Source organism: Canis lupus, chromosome 18 (genome assembly GCF_048164855.1).
Source record: "Canis lupus baileyi chromosome 18, mCanLup2.hap1, whole genome shotgun sequence".
NCBI lineage: Eukaryota > Metazoa > Chordata > Mammalia > Carnivora > Canidae > Canis > Canis lupus.
In genome coordinates, this window is record NC_132855.1 from 58,532,204 (window position 1) to 58,545,914 (window position 13,711).

Below are 13,711 nucleotides of genomic sequence, written 5' to 3' on the forward strand. Positions count from 1 at the left end.
AAAGCATTTGTACTAATGTTTTTTTCCCCTTCACTCTACAAATGAAAACTTTTGTATGCTCTCCCAATGTTTTTCCTCAGATTGTCACACCATGCTGCGTTATCACCTATTCAGTCTTTTGGAGGAATCATTTCCTCGTACTGAAAGGCTCTTCATTTTTACACTTCTGCATTCAAAATATTTGAATAATTGTGTTGTATCCATGTTACATTTTCTGAAGTTTCCACTGTGATTCGTTGGAAGAATATTCATATTCTTAAGAAATACATAATAAAATATTTACAAACAATATAATAAGCTGTGTAACTGATGAGAGAGATAAATAGAGAGAGAAATGATAATGTAAATGGATATAAAGATATTGGAGAACCTAGGCAAAAGGTATATGAGTTTTAATTATACTATTATTATTTTAATCAGTGATTTCCTGCAAATTTGAAATAACATAAAAATAGAACATAAAACATTGGACTTTGATCTATTTTAATAATTTGTCCTTGCAGTATGGTTGTAGTATAAGTGACAAATCTTGGGAATGATGCACATATTAACATGACTGATCATTACTGCAACAATCCAGTTGTTGGCCTTTTTTTTCCCTTTTTTTTAATAATAAATTTATTTTTTATTGGTGTTCAATTTGCCAACATACAGAATAACACCCAGTGCTCATCCCATCAAGTGCCCCCCTCAGTGCCCATCACCCATTTGTTGGCCTTTTTAAAATTATGGTGATTTTGTTCTTTAGGTTCCAAACCTGAATACATCCAGTGGCTGTTTCCTCTCTGAAATCATTAGTTCATTGTGGCTGAAGGTACTATGAGAAAAATATTAACCCCAAGAGGAGGAGAGCATAGTGAAGCTTTCCAGCATAAGGTGGCATCAAAGCTGAGATTTGAAGTATATAACTTATTATTCAAACAGGCAGAGGAAGACCATCAAACAACCAATCCTTCATTTGTTCAAAAAACATACCCAATGCCATATTATAATAAAAATAATAACAAACTGCTAATGAATTTAACATATAAATAACAAATGCCTACTGCCCTAAGGAATTTGATCTGTAGGTGCACTTTGTGGAAATAGTTGTAATAAAATACACAAATTGTTTTGAGCCTCATGTAGAAAGGGTGCAGCTAATAAGGACACATCAGTTCTACCTATGACATGTGAGTTCAGCCCAACAAAGAGGCTGAGAGGAGACCCGAGATCTCAATGTTGAACAATGAATGACTAGATGCTACCTTCTTTCGAGTACTGGAGCCTCGGTAGGTCCAGAGCTTTTGCTCAAGGATATGATGCCACAGAACAGTAACATGATAAGCAAAGTTCAGGTGGTTGGCCAAACAGGAGGGAAATGTTCCAATGGCACCTCCTTCCAGGTTCACTTTGTACCCTCATTTCTTGCCCTTTTATGCTCTAGGTATTTACAAATGATGATAAAATGACCAGACCTGGATTTTAGAAAAGTTAAATAATTGGGAATAATTGGAGAAGAGCAACACTGTAGGTATGGAGACCAGGTGAATGAGGACGATGAGCTTGATAGTGTAGGTCTAAGTGGATGGACCATCCAAAGTGGAATAATGGGATTTTGGGATGTAAGTGGGGCCTTCTTGAATCTATACCATAAAACCACAAGCTTCACTGCATGTTCAGTTTCTAATTAGCTGTGAGAATTTGTGAATTATCAGGTGGTTTCAAAGTTAGAGATTCCCCCTCCTTTTTTTTTTCTTGACACACTCAATTCTTTCATGGCTAGAAAATATGGATTTTGCAGTATTTTAGCAAACTGTGTTGGAGAATTAGTTTACAATATTTTTGTTGCAGTGAAATGGAATTAATAAAATATGTACACTCTAAAAATAATTGAGAACTTTTCTTGGACCATAATGACACACATTTAATGGTTCCATTTAAAGTACTGTAGGGGGGCTCAGTGGTTGAACATCTGCTTTTGGCTCAGGTAGTGATCCTGGGAGGGGTCCTGAGATCAAATACCAGATCAGGCTCTCCAGATGGAGCTTGCTTCTCCCTCTGCCTATGTATCTGCCTCTCCCTGTGTGTCTCTCATGAACCAATAAATAAAATCTTAAAACAAAACAAAACAAAAAAACCAAAACCAAAAACAGGGTAGCCCAGGTGGCTCAGCAGTTTAGGGCCTGCCTTTGGCCCAGAGTGTGATCCTGGAGTTCCGGATTGAGTCCCACACTGGGCTTTCTGCGTGGAGCCTGCTTCTCCCTCTGCCTGTGTCTCTGCCTCTCTCTCTCTCTCCTCTCTGTGTATTCTCATGAATAAATAAATAACATCTTTAAAAAAAAAAAACAGAAAGAGGAGAGCTTGGAATACAGACATCCGGGTGAGGGTGGGGGTACAAGGAGAAAAGTTAATGTTGGAGAAACCTCTCAGGAGGAGCTCTGTGCAGCTAAGTTCCAGGCAAGCAGATATAGTGTACATGGGAGCAGGAAGACAAGCTACAGAAGAGATCGCTCAGAAAGAAGAGATTAGGAGAATTCTAAAGCAGTCACAATACCCAGGGGATATTTATCAAAAGGGAATGGATACATACGGCAGAAAAAAAATAAATTAAGCAAATAAACTACCCCGAGACCTGATTTATTCTGGAAAAAACAATAACATGCCATCTTAAAGGAAATATAACAAAATGCAACTAAAGACTTTAGTGTAAATATTTTTACTATCGTAATATAAAAATTCAATCTCAATTTAACAAAATCAGTAGAACTATTGGCATCATGGGAGATGTATGTTTGTGCGTAGATGCCAGAAGAGTGGAAGGGACCTAAATTCACATTACATCTATTCAAACTTGTGCCAGGTATTTCCCTATGGACTCTGAGCTCCAAGCCTATCATATTATTCTGTTTTTAAATACCATATGAGCCAATCAACTTGATCAGGTCATGGGGTGCCCAGATTAAATATTATTCCTGAATTTGTCTGTGAATGTATCTAGATGAAATTAGCAACTGAACTGGTGGACTGGGGAAAACATGTCACCTTTTCTGATGGGGATGGGTATCATCCAATCCACTCAGGACCTGAATAGAATTAAAAAGCAGAGGAAGGAAGAATTCACTCTCTGCCTGCTTGATCTTCTCTTGCACTTGAAATAGGGCCTTCCACATCAGCCATGCGCCATACCTCACAGTCTTTTTACCTCATTACCACTCCCTGCAGTACTTCTGCAGGATTCCAGTGGTGGCAACTGGCTTTGTGGATTTTCTTCTCCAAGTCTGGTTCACAGCTCAGGGCTAAGGGCTTTTCTGATATCAGAAGCATAAAACTTGGGATAGTGATACTTTCTTACCAAAAATCTCTGCATATTTATCATTGGTAAATTACTTCATAAATTTTAAATGTTCATATTAATGATAGAAAAATCTTAGTGACAGATTAAGAAGACATTTCATTGTCATGCAATGGGATTGTGTGAATTCATCTAAAATTATAAGTAATGTTTAAAAATGCCTTAAATACATATGCTAGAATGGAAAACACATAAAAATATGGGCCAATCAAGGAGAAAATTTATAGAAAATAGCTACAAGTAAATATGCCCAACAAAGAATTTCTTCCCCAATGTACAGGTACTTTAGATAACTATCTTGCTTTTAGTTATAAAAATGTAAAGAGACAGACAATTTAAAGACCAGGCACTAATGGAGGGGATAGCTGCACACATCACTATAATGGGTTAACAACAGTTTATACCTCATGACTGTTACAGAGAACAACTAAAAACATAAGTACTCCAACAAATTATTTTCCCATTCAGTGAGCTGGATATCATGATCAGCTAATTGTTCCTACAAGTCCAGGCACCTGAAAATGGTAAACTGTTTGTATCCCCTTAGACTTACACTCAGGTTTCTGACTATTGAGCTTTAGCTCTTGATCCAAAATACACATTGGGTGCTGAGTACAATAATAATGATTATGCTGATGACAAAAACTAAAGCAAGAATTGTAAGCAAGGAAAGCTCCACTTCATAATGCTCAGGACAATAAAGACAATAAAAATATTGAATCACAAAGAACTTTAAGTGATTTGCTCAAGTCTGTAAGTGGCAAAATTGGGGTTGAGACCCAGTTCATCTGTGCTTTTAAAAAACAGAGTACTGCTTCTAATATTGATGATGTTGTCAACCAAAACTGCTCAGTGCAGAAAATACTTAATGACAGAAATAAAAACAAATCAACATGAATTTTTCAAATATACCCTTAATACATCACGTGCATGAAAAATGAGTATTATATGCAACTAATGAATAATTGAACACTACATCTGAAATTAATGATATACTATATCTTGGTTAATTGAATTTAAAAATACCTTTAATGTCATATTTTGTAGTCTATTTTTTATTTTATTTTGTGTGTTTTACTTTCCTAACCATATATATATATATATATATATATATATATATATATATATATATATTTATTTATTGGAGTTCAATTTGCCTACATATAGCATAACACCCAGTGCTCATCCCATCAAATGCCAGAAGATGTAGATGCCAGAAGAATCTGGCAGTGCCCATTACCAGTCACCCCGACTCCCCACCCACCTCCCTTTCCACCACCCCTTGTTCCTTTCCCAGAGTTAGGAGTCTCTCATGTTCTGTCTCCCTCTCTGATATTTCCCACTCATTTTTCCTCCTTCTCCCTTTATTCCCTTTCATTATTTTTACATTCCCCAAATGAATGACACCGTATAATGTTTGTCCTTCTCCGATTGACTTATTTCACTCAGCATAACACCCTCCAGTTCCATCCATGTCGAAGCAAGTGGTGGGTAATTGTCGTTTCTAATGGCTGAGTAATATTCCATTGTATACAGAGACCACATCTTCTTGATCCATTCATCTTTCGATGGACACCGAGGCTCCTTCCACAGTTTGGCTATTGTGGACATTGCTGCTATAAACATCGGGGTGCAGGTGTCCCGGCGTTTCACTGCATCTGTATCTTTGGAGTAAATCCCCAACAGTGCAATTGCTGGGTCATTGGGCAGATCTATTTTTAACTCTTTGAGGAACCTCCACACAGTTTTCCAGAGTGGCTGAACCAGTTCATATTCCTACCTACAGTGCAAGAGGGTTCCCCTTTCTCCACATCCTCTCCAACATTTGTGGTTTCCTGCCTTGTTAATTTGCCCCATTCTCACTGCTGTGAGGTGGTATCTCATTGTGGTTTTGATTTGTATTTCCCTGAAGGCAAGTGATGCGGAGCATTTTCTCATGTGCTTGTTAGCTATGTGTATATCTTCTTTGGTGAAATTTCTTTTCATGTCTTTTGCCCATTTCATGATTGGATTGTTTGTTTCTTTGCTGTTGAGTTTAAGAAGTTCTTTATAGATCTTGGATACTAGCCCTTTATCTGATAGGTCATTTGCAAATATCTTCTCCCATTCTGTAGGTTGTCTTTGAGTTTTGTTGACTGTTTCTGTTGCTGTGCAAAAGCTTCTTCTTTTTTTTTTTTTTTTTTTTGCAAAAGCTTCTTTTCTTGATGAAGTCCCAATAGTTCATTTTTGCTTTTGTTTCTCTTGCCTTCCTGGATGTATATTGCAACAAGTTACTGTGGCCAAGTTCAAAAAGGGTGTTGCCTGTGCTTTCCTCTAGGGTTTTGATGGGATCTTGTCTCACATTTAGATCTTTCATCCATTTTGAGTTTATCTTTGTGTATGGTGAAAGAGAGTGGTCTAGTTTCATTCTTCTGCATGTGGATGTCCAATTTTCCCAGCACCATTTATTGAAGAGACTCTCTTTTTTCCAGTGGATAGTCTTTCCTCCTCTATCAAATATTAGTTGACCATACAGTTGAGGGTCCACTTCTGGATTCTCTGTTCTGTTCCATTGATCTATGTGTCTGTTTTTGTGCCAGTACCACACTGTCTTGATGACCACAGCTTTGTAGTACAACCTGAAATCTGGCATTGTGATGCCTCCAGCTACGGTTTTCTTTTTTAATATTCCCGTGGCTATTTGAGGTATTTTCTGATTCCACAGAAATCTTAAGATAATTTGTTCCAACTCTCTGAAGAAAGTCCATGGTATTTTGATAGGGATTGCATTAAACGTGTACATTGCCCTGGGTAACATTGACATTTTCACAATATTAATTCTGCCAATCCATGAGCATGGAATATTTTTCCATCTCTTTGTGTCTTCCTCAATTTCTTTCAGAAGTGTTCTGTAGTTTTTAGGGTATAGATCCTTTACCTCTTTGGTTAGGCTTATTCCTAGGTATCTTATGCTTCTGGGTGCAATTGTTAAGTGGGATTGACTCCTTAATTTCTCTATGTTTTAAGGGACACACCAAGGACATATTTTAGTTTTAGAATAATGTAATGTATTAATTATCCACAAGGTGGCAGATGGTTGATGCCAATTTGGTTTAGTAATACTTAATGGGGGGCTAGATAGAATCTAAAAAAAAAAAAATCCCCTGGGGATTTCTTCAAATTTATGGATTTATTCTCCCTGTAAATATACATCAAGCCAAAGGGTAAAGAGGAGAAATATAAGTGTCCCAGATATAATCATGAATGATTGAGTTTGGTATTTAAAATATAAGTTATTTAAAGTATAAGTTAAGGTATTTAAAGTGTTAGTTATTTACTGAATGAAGAGGGACTGTTGGTGAGAATTGTGCCTTGAGAACACACAGAAAAATCATAAATGACCATATGATAAAAGCAGAACTACCTTTACCTCAAGAAGTCACAAACTCAGAAAATCTCTGTTGTAAATACGCTGTTCCCTTTCTTGATTTTTAACAGGCTATCCTTCCTTAAGACAGGAAAATTTGGTACAGAGAGTTTAGGTAACATGTCCAAGGGTACACAACACAGAAATTAAAAAAACGAGAGTCAAACACCAGTGAGTTTAAGTACAAGCCTGTAATCTTAACGTCACTCTCCTTTGCATCTGAAATTGGCATGTAGGGTAGAAGTAATTTAAAACATTTAAACTTGAATAAGAAAAAAAAAATCAACTCAGAAAAAAAATTACCTCAAAAGCTGAACAGTTACTGGGCATATGCAAAGATAGAAGTCTAAACATTTTAATAATCTATTGTAACAGAAAGACTATTCACTGAATATATTAGATAATACAGCTTGTCACCAGAGAAGGCATCACAAAGACTAGTTTAAAGACTAAATGTACTCTGGGGTGTCTTTAACTCATATATTTAAATAATTAGTATGTTGAGGGGACAGTATGTTACCTTATGATTCCAAATTGTATCATGTTATACAATAAGCTCCACATGGCCAATAATTTTGGTTAAAAAACCCTTAATTTCACAGAGAGATCAATTCACTGAAATAAACAACTATAAATAATACATGCTTCAAGGTCTAGGTATTGGAAAAACAAATGATTACTACATATTTTATTCATATAAGAAATGCTAAGTCTGTAGAAGTAGTGATAGCAGTTGTTTTTTTTTCTGTTTTTCTTGTCTTTTCTATTGCCATAATTAATTGTAGGTAATACATTGTGTGTTTACTATTTGCTAGGTACCACTTATTCGACTATTTGACAAACATGCCTGTGCTAAATCATAAATCATTCCAAGACTACCCTGCAATCCTAATATCTCTAATTTATTCATTTACTCAATTGAGCTCCAAGATGTTTTCTTCTTTTCACAAATTTTTAGAAATCATTCCATCCCTTCACAAGTAGAAGCTCTCCTTGATTCCAATTACACTGAGAAAATAGAAATCAGAGAACTTACCTGTATCACCTATGCTCTCATAGCAAATGAAATGACCATGTTAACTCAAAAAAATCAACCTCTTTACTTCTAAATTGGTTTCTAAGCTTTCTATATCTCTCAAAGGTTATCTTATGGAAGAAACTTCCTCCATTATCAATTTATACTTTGTGTAGATTATTCCCTTTAACAACATATCTGCAATATCTTACAACAAAACATATTGATATCATTTATCCCTTTCCAGCTGCTGCTCCACTTATCAGCTCTCATTTAAAAAAGGTACTTAAACTGTACCCATCTTGTCCATTTTCTCCCCTTCTATTTTACTCTGAATCCTCTTGGAACACAACTCCATTGGAATTGCTTCTATTAAGGTCATAATTGATGTTTGTGTTGACAAATACAGTGGCCAACTCAAAGCTCTCATTATAACCCAACAATTACTGCAGTTGTAATACTCCCAGTTTTGAAGTTTCTCACTTTTATCTGAGATATGAATTCTCCTTACTCCATCAATCACTGTCTCTTGTATTACTGTCTCTCCAGCTGAACACAGTTGCCAGTCTTTAAAAAATTTTTTAAAGACTTTATTTATTCATACATGAGAGACACACACACACACACACAGAGGCAGAGACATAGGCAGAGGGAGAAACAGGCTCCTCGCAGGGATCTCATTGTGGGACTCAATCCCAGCACCCTGGGATCACGCCCGTGAGCCGAAGGCAGACCCTCAACCACTGAGCCACCCAGGTGCCTCCAGTTGCCTTGGTCTTAACTCTTTACTCTTACCTAAGTTTCATCTAATCCTATGTCTTTAGTCTTTCTATTCTGAAGACTACTATATTTAAACCTTCAGCCCTTACCTACAACCTCAACCCTGATTGGCTTCGTGTATCTAATAGATATTTCAAAAGTTTCTCAACAACTAAATTATTGATTTCTCTTACTCTTTCCTGCCACTCTAAAAGTTTTCAAAATCTCAGTAAGTAGAAATTCTAGCTTCCTTTACCTTGAGGTCAATTGACTTATCTTTCATTTCACTTTTTTCCTTAACAGTCATCCTTTCCGTGAGCTAAATCTTGTGTAACTACTCAATTCAATCTTTTCTCTCATTTGAAGATTCCTGAGTTGTCTTCTTGCATGCAATCTAGTTCCCTGTTCTAAGTGTGCATAAAATAGTCCACATAAAAATTTACATCTTATCAAGTATGTCTATACAGAAAATTCTTCAAAAGCTTTTCATCTCACTCCAAACAAATCTGAATTGCATCCAAGTCCTGTTGATGAATCACACAGAATTGGGCAATGTAAATTTTCTTCCCAAAGACATCATCTTTCCTAGAACTCTGTTATTAAAATAACTTGGAAAAAGGCATAGTAGTTTTCTTTGATGTTAAATATTATATTCCTTTTAAATGGTTGTGTAATGCTTCAACATTCAAAATTCAGTCAGTTTAGCTTACTCAACTATTTATTGTGGCCTAGTATTTGACAGTCACTATTTTTACCACAAGTGCTATGGGGTACCCCCCCCCCCACTTTATTTAGTCTGAGAGGCAATAACCAGAATTAGATGAATTCTTTAACCAATGTAATAATACCTCATTGTTGATAGCCAAAATCTATCTGCATAATTATTGGAAAATCTTTGGTTTTCTCCTCTGGTAACAAGAAACTAGAGATGGTAAATCCTCTTAATCATCAATTTTAAATTATCTTTGACAGATGACCAAGTAGTTGTCTTTGAAATAAGAAATAAGATGATAGAAAATGTTCTTAGGAAGACCTTTTGTGAGTTTATTGAATCCTTAAACATCACTTGAGGCTATTTTTTGAGCAGATGAGTATTGCAAAAACATCTTTTTAAATGCCCCCATGACATCCTTGTTTCTGAGGCTGTAGATAAGAGGATTGAGCATGGGGGTGACAATGGTATAGAAGGCTGACACTACCTTGTCCTGCTCAGGAGTGTGAAAGGACTGGGGTAGAACATAAGTGTAGAAGGCAGCTCCATAGAAAATGCTGACTACGGTTAAGTGGGAAGAGCAAGTGGTGAAAGCTTTTTTCCGGCCTTCAGCAGAGCGCATTCGGTGGACAGTTAACAAGATGAGAGAGTAGGAGGTTGAGATGATAGAGATAGGGATGAGTAACATGAGTACACAGCAGATGTACATTAGGGTTTCATACAAGGATGTGTCAGCACAGGCTAGTCTGAGAACTGCAGGGATCTCACAGAAAAAATGGTTGATACTGTGGGAGCCACAGTAAGGGACATTCATGGTGATGGGGGTGAGCAGAAAGCCATCCAGGGACCCACCAAACCAGGCACCAGCAGCCAGCAGGAGACACACCCTGCGGTTCATCAGGACTGGATACCTTAGAGGGTTACAGACAGCCACGTAGCGGTCATAGGCCATGAGGCCTAAGAGAAAGAACTCTGAGCCAATCATGGTCAAGTAGAGGAAGATCTGGATACCACAACCTACAAAGGAAATGGTCTTCTCTTTAGAAACCATGTCAACCAGAAGTTTTGGGACAGTGGTACAAATGAAAAAGGTGTCCATGATGGACAGCTGGCTGAGCAGGAAATACATAGGTGTATGGAGACGAGAGTCCATTTGAATCAAGAATATCATGACCAGATTTGCAGTTACAGCCACCATGAAAATAGCAAAAATAACAGCAAAAACGATCCCTGTAGCTTTATTGTTCACCAGAAGCCCCAGGAGGATAAAGTCAGAGGATAAAGTTATATTCTTCATTGACATTGTTGATGGCAGCCCCAGCAGAGCAGAAAGCCACAAAGACCAGGAAGGAAAAAGAGAGAAGACACTTTCAGTATGGATGACACCTCAGAGAGTACTGGTTGGCTGAAATTTTCCAAGGCAAAATGCTAGAGAAAAATGAACAGACCAAGAGAAACATCTTAAGTTAGAAACTGTAGATCTATTTCTTTTTGTTGGAGAACAATACTTTAAAATTTTTAAATTCAACTAACCAACATATAATACACACTTAGTTTCAGGTGTAGCATTCAGTGATTTATCAGTTGTGTATAATACCCAGTGCTCATCACATCAAATGCCTTCTTTTATGTTCATTACCCAATTACCCCATCCCCACCCCCTTCCCCTCCAGTGACCCAATGATCCTGTGTGCTATTTCTTATATTCCACATATGAGTGAAACCATGTGATAATTGTCTTTTCCTGATTGACTTGTTTCTCTCAGCATAATACTTTTTATATTGCCTTTATGTTCTTACTGCAATACATAGATTGTGTTAATTACATAAATAAAATGCCATAAAATTGGCATTTGCCATACCTGGGTTAGAGTTTAACTATATCTTTCCTATTCACTCTCTGCATTTCTGGCCGCCAGAATGTTGTCCAGTCTATAGCAGAGCTAAGTCAATACTAGTTGGTGTAAAGTCTCATTGATTCCCCTGGGTATTTGAATGGCCAAAGGTGAGCAAAATGAATAATTTAAAAAGTGTAGACTGTAAAGAAAGAAGCATTTTCTATGTGTCTCCTCTATTTTCATTATTTCACCTCTGACACTTGCAGTCACCAAATCTGTGACGGTTTATTCCCCATAATTAGTAATGTCCAACTTTCTAGACAACCAGCTGGCTGTCCTACAATTTAATACAATATCCACACTATCTACATGGAGATAGCTTAATATCTCACTGGCTAAGGGCTTAGTCCTACAAGCCTGTCCCCCAAATCAGATATCAATTGCCAAATAGAGCTTATCACTTAGGCTTCTGAACCACTGGCTGTAAATAGAAGGTTTTCATGACCCTATCCCTCAGTTTAATTAATTTTCTAGAGTACAGAATATTTTAATTACTAGATTGACTAGTATATAACTAAAGAATCACTAGGTAGAAGACATACATAAGGTAAGATGTGTAGGAAAATGCCAGAAGCATCATTGCCCTCTCTGGGTATACCATCCTTCAGAAGCTCTCTGAACCCCTCCCCCCCTTTTGGATTTTTATGGATGCTTGATTATTTAGACATGAATGATCAAATCATTGGCTATCAGTGATTAATGAAACCTCTAGACCTTCTCCTCACCTTGGAGATCTGAGAGGTAGAGGTTTAAAAATTGCATACCTTTAATTATGATTAGTTTCGTGGTAGCCAGCCCTGATTCTTAGGAGATTTCAAGAAGTTACCTCATTAGCATAAATTCAGGTGTAGTAGGAGGGCCTTTTTATGAATAACAAAAGACATCTACATAGCTATTTTCATTTAGGAAATTCAGAGAGGTTTAGGGGCTCTATGCTAAGAAGATGAAAAAAGACCAAATTAGTTTTACATCACAACTCACAAAGGGTTAGGACATTTGTTGGCACTTCATAAATGAAATTTTCCAGCCATATTTCATCTAGGTTATTCTGGTAGCTTTCCTGCTATCCTTATGCTCTGTCTTTCTTATCTGTTTTTAGTTTAACCTCAGAGCAAAGGGATCTTAAAAATTTACATCAGAACAGGTCAACTCCTGCTCAAAGCTCTACTACAAAACTTTATATTTCACTTCAAAGCCCATCATACTGTAATACATTCATCCTTTGAAATCATTTTCTGCTTCCTCCAGTGCATTTGCCCTGGTGCTGCAAATCCCATATGACTTCCATGCTAATCCTTTGTCCCTGCTCTGGTGGAGCCTCCAGTATGTAGCTTTTGTCTTTGCTCTGATCCAGGCCTGGGTCTCCTGCCCACTTGTGTGACTGGCATGTCTTTCAGGGCTTTCCTTCAAATCCACCTTCTCAGAGGGGCCTATTTTTTTATAGCTCTTGATGACTATTGTTTTCATATTCCTTCAGACCATTTAAGACACTCATCTAATTTTGTATTTGTCTCCTGTCACTGACAGAAGTCTCATATGAGTAAGACAGTTTGCCTATTTTGTTCACTGTGTGCTTCCAGAATACAAAAGAATGGCTAGCATATGGTAAATATTTGTTGAATATTTAAATAAATGATTGTTAAATATTTACTGAAATGAAAATTGCCTTTTTACTCTTTAAATGATTCATTTCTTGTAGAATTTCTTTAAAATCCATGTGAATATGATCTATAAAAGATGCTAAAGGAAAATTTTAAAAATTAAATGGTAGGCCCTTGTATTTGTCTTCAAACCACAATAAAATTGTGTGGAGCCTACTTAAAAAAGAAAGAGAGATTATTTTGGAATGTCCTATTGGGCTCAGTGTAAATACAAGGGTTTTTATAAGAGGGAGGCAAAAATCAGAGGAGATGTGATATATGTGAAATTATTCAAACACTGATATTAAAGATGAAGAGGACCATGATGCAAGGAATTGAGTGGAGTCTAGAATCTGAAAAATGCTTTCAAAACAATGGACCCTCCTTTAAGACCTTCAGAAATGAGTGTAGCCTTCCTTGATTTTAGCCTAATGTGACCAATTGTTGACTTGTGACCTCCAGAATTGTAAGATAATAAATTTGTATCATTTAAAGCCATTAAGATAGTGCTAATTTGATACAGCAGCCACACAAACAAATATTTTTATCAGCTTTTAAACATAAGTATAATTGATGCATGTTGCTAATAACAGATTAGTCAGTATCCCTGTAATGCTTACTCTGTGCCACTCATCACTCCACAGGCCTAGTGTTGTGATATAGTCACTTTTCACAGTATCTCTATGAGGTCAGTTACTATAATTATCACTATTTTTTAGTTGGAGAAACTGAGGCACAGGGAGGGCAAGTGGTAGATCTGGGCCTGGTTCAAGGGCTGGACTTTGTTTCTCATACTCTCCACAGTTACATTCAACTGACCCTAAATGTACAATATCCTTTTAAACATCTTTTAAATTTACATTTGTCTAAGACAAGTCAAATCAAAACAGAATACAAAACCATAATCACATTTAAAAAATTTAGGATTTCTGGTCAAAGTTGTCAAC

At 36.7% G+C, this 13,711-nt stretch overlaps 1 protein-coding gene across 1 annotated transcript; it reads right to left on the minus strand.

Moving 5' to 3' along the window:
• Nucleotides 1-9,569: 9,569 nt before the first annotated feature.
• On the minus strand, nt 9,570-10,529 carry LOC140609575 (olfactory receptor 2T11). Its single transcript, XM_072784781.1, has one exon. It carries the CDS (start codon nt 10,527-10,529, stop codon nt 9,570-9,572), a length of 960 nt encoding a protein of 319 aa, XP_072640882.1.
• Nucleotides 10,530-13,711: the final 3,182 nt, after the last annotated feature.

Coding starts and splice junctions, on each gene's coding strand:
- LOC140609575 (XM_072784781.1), bottom strand. CDS start 10,529: ATGTCAATGAAGAATATAACTTTATCCTCTGACTTTATCCTCCTGGGG.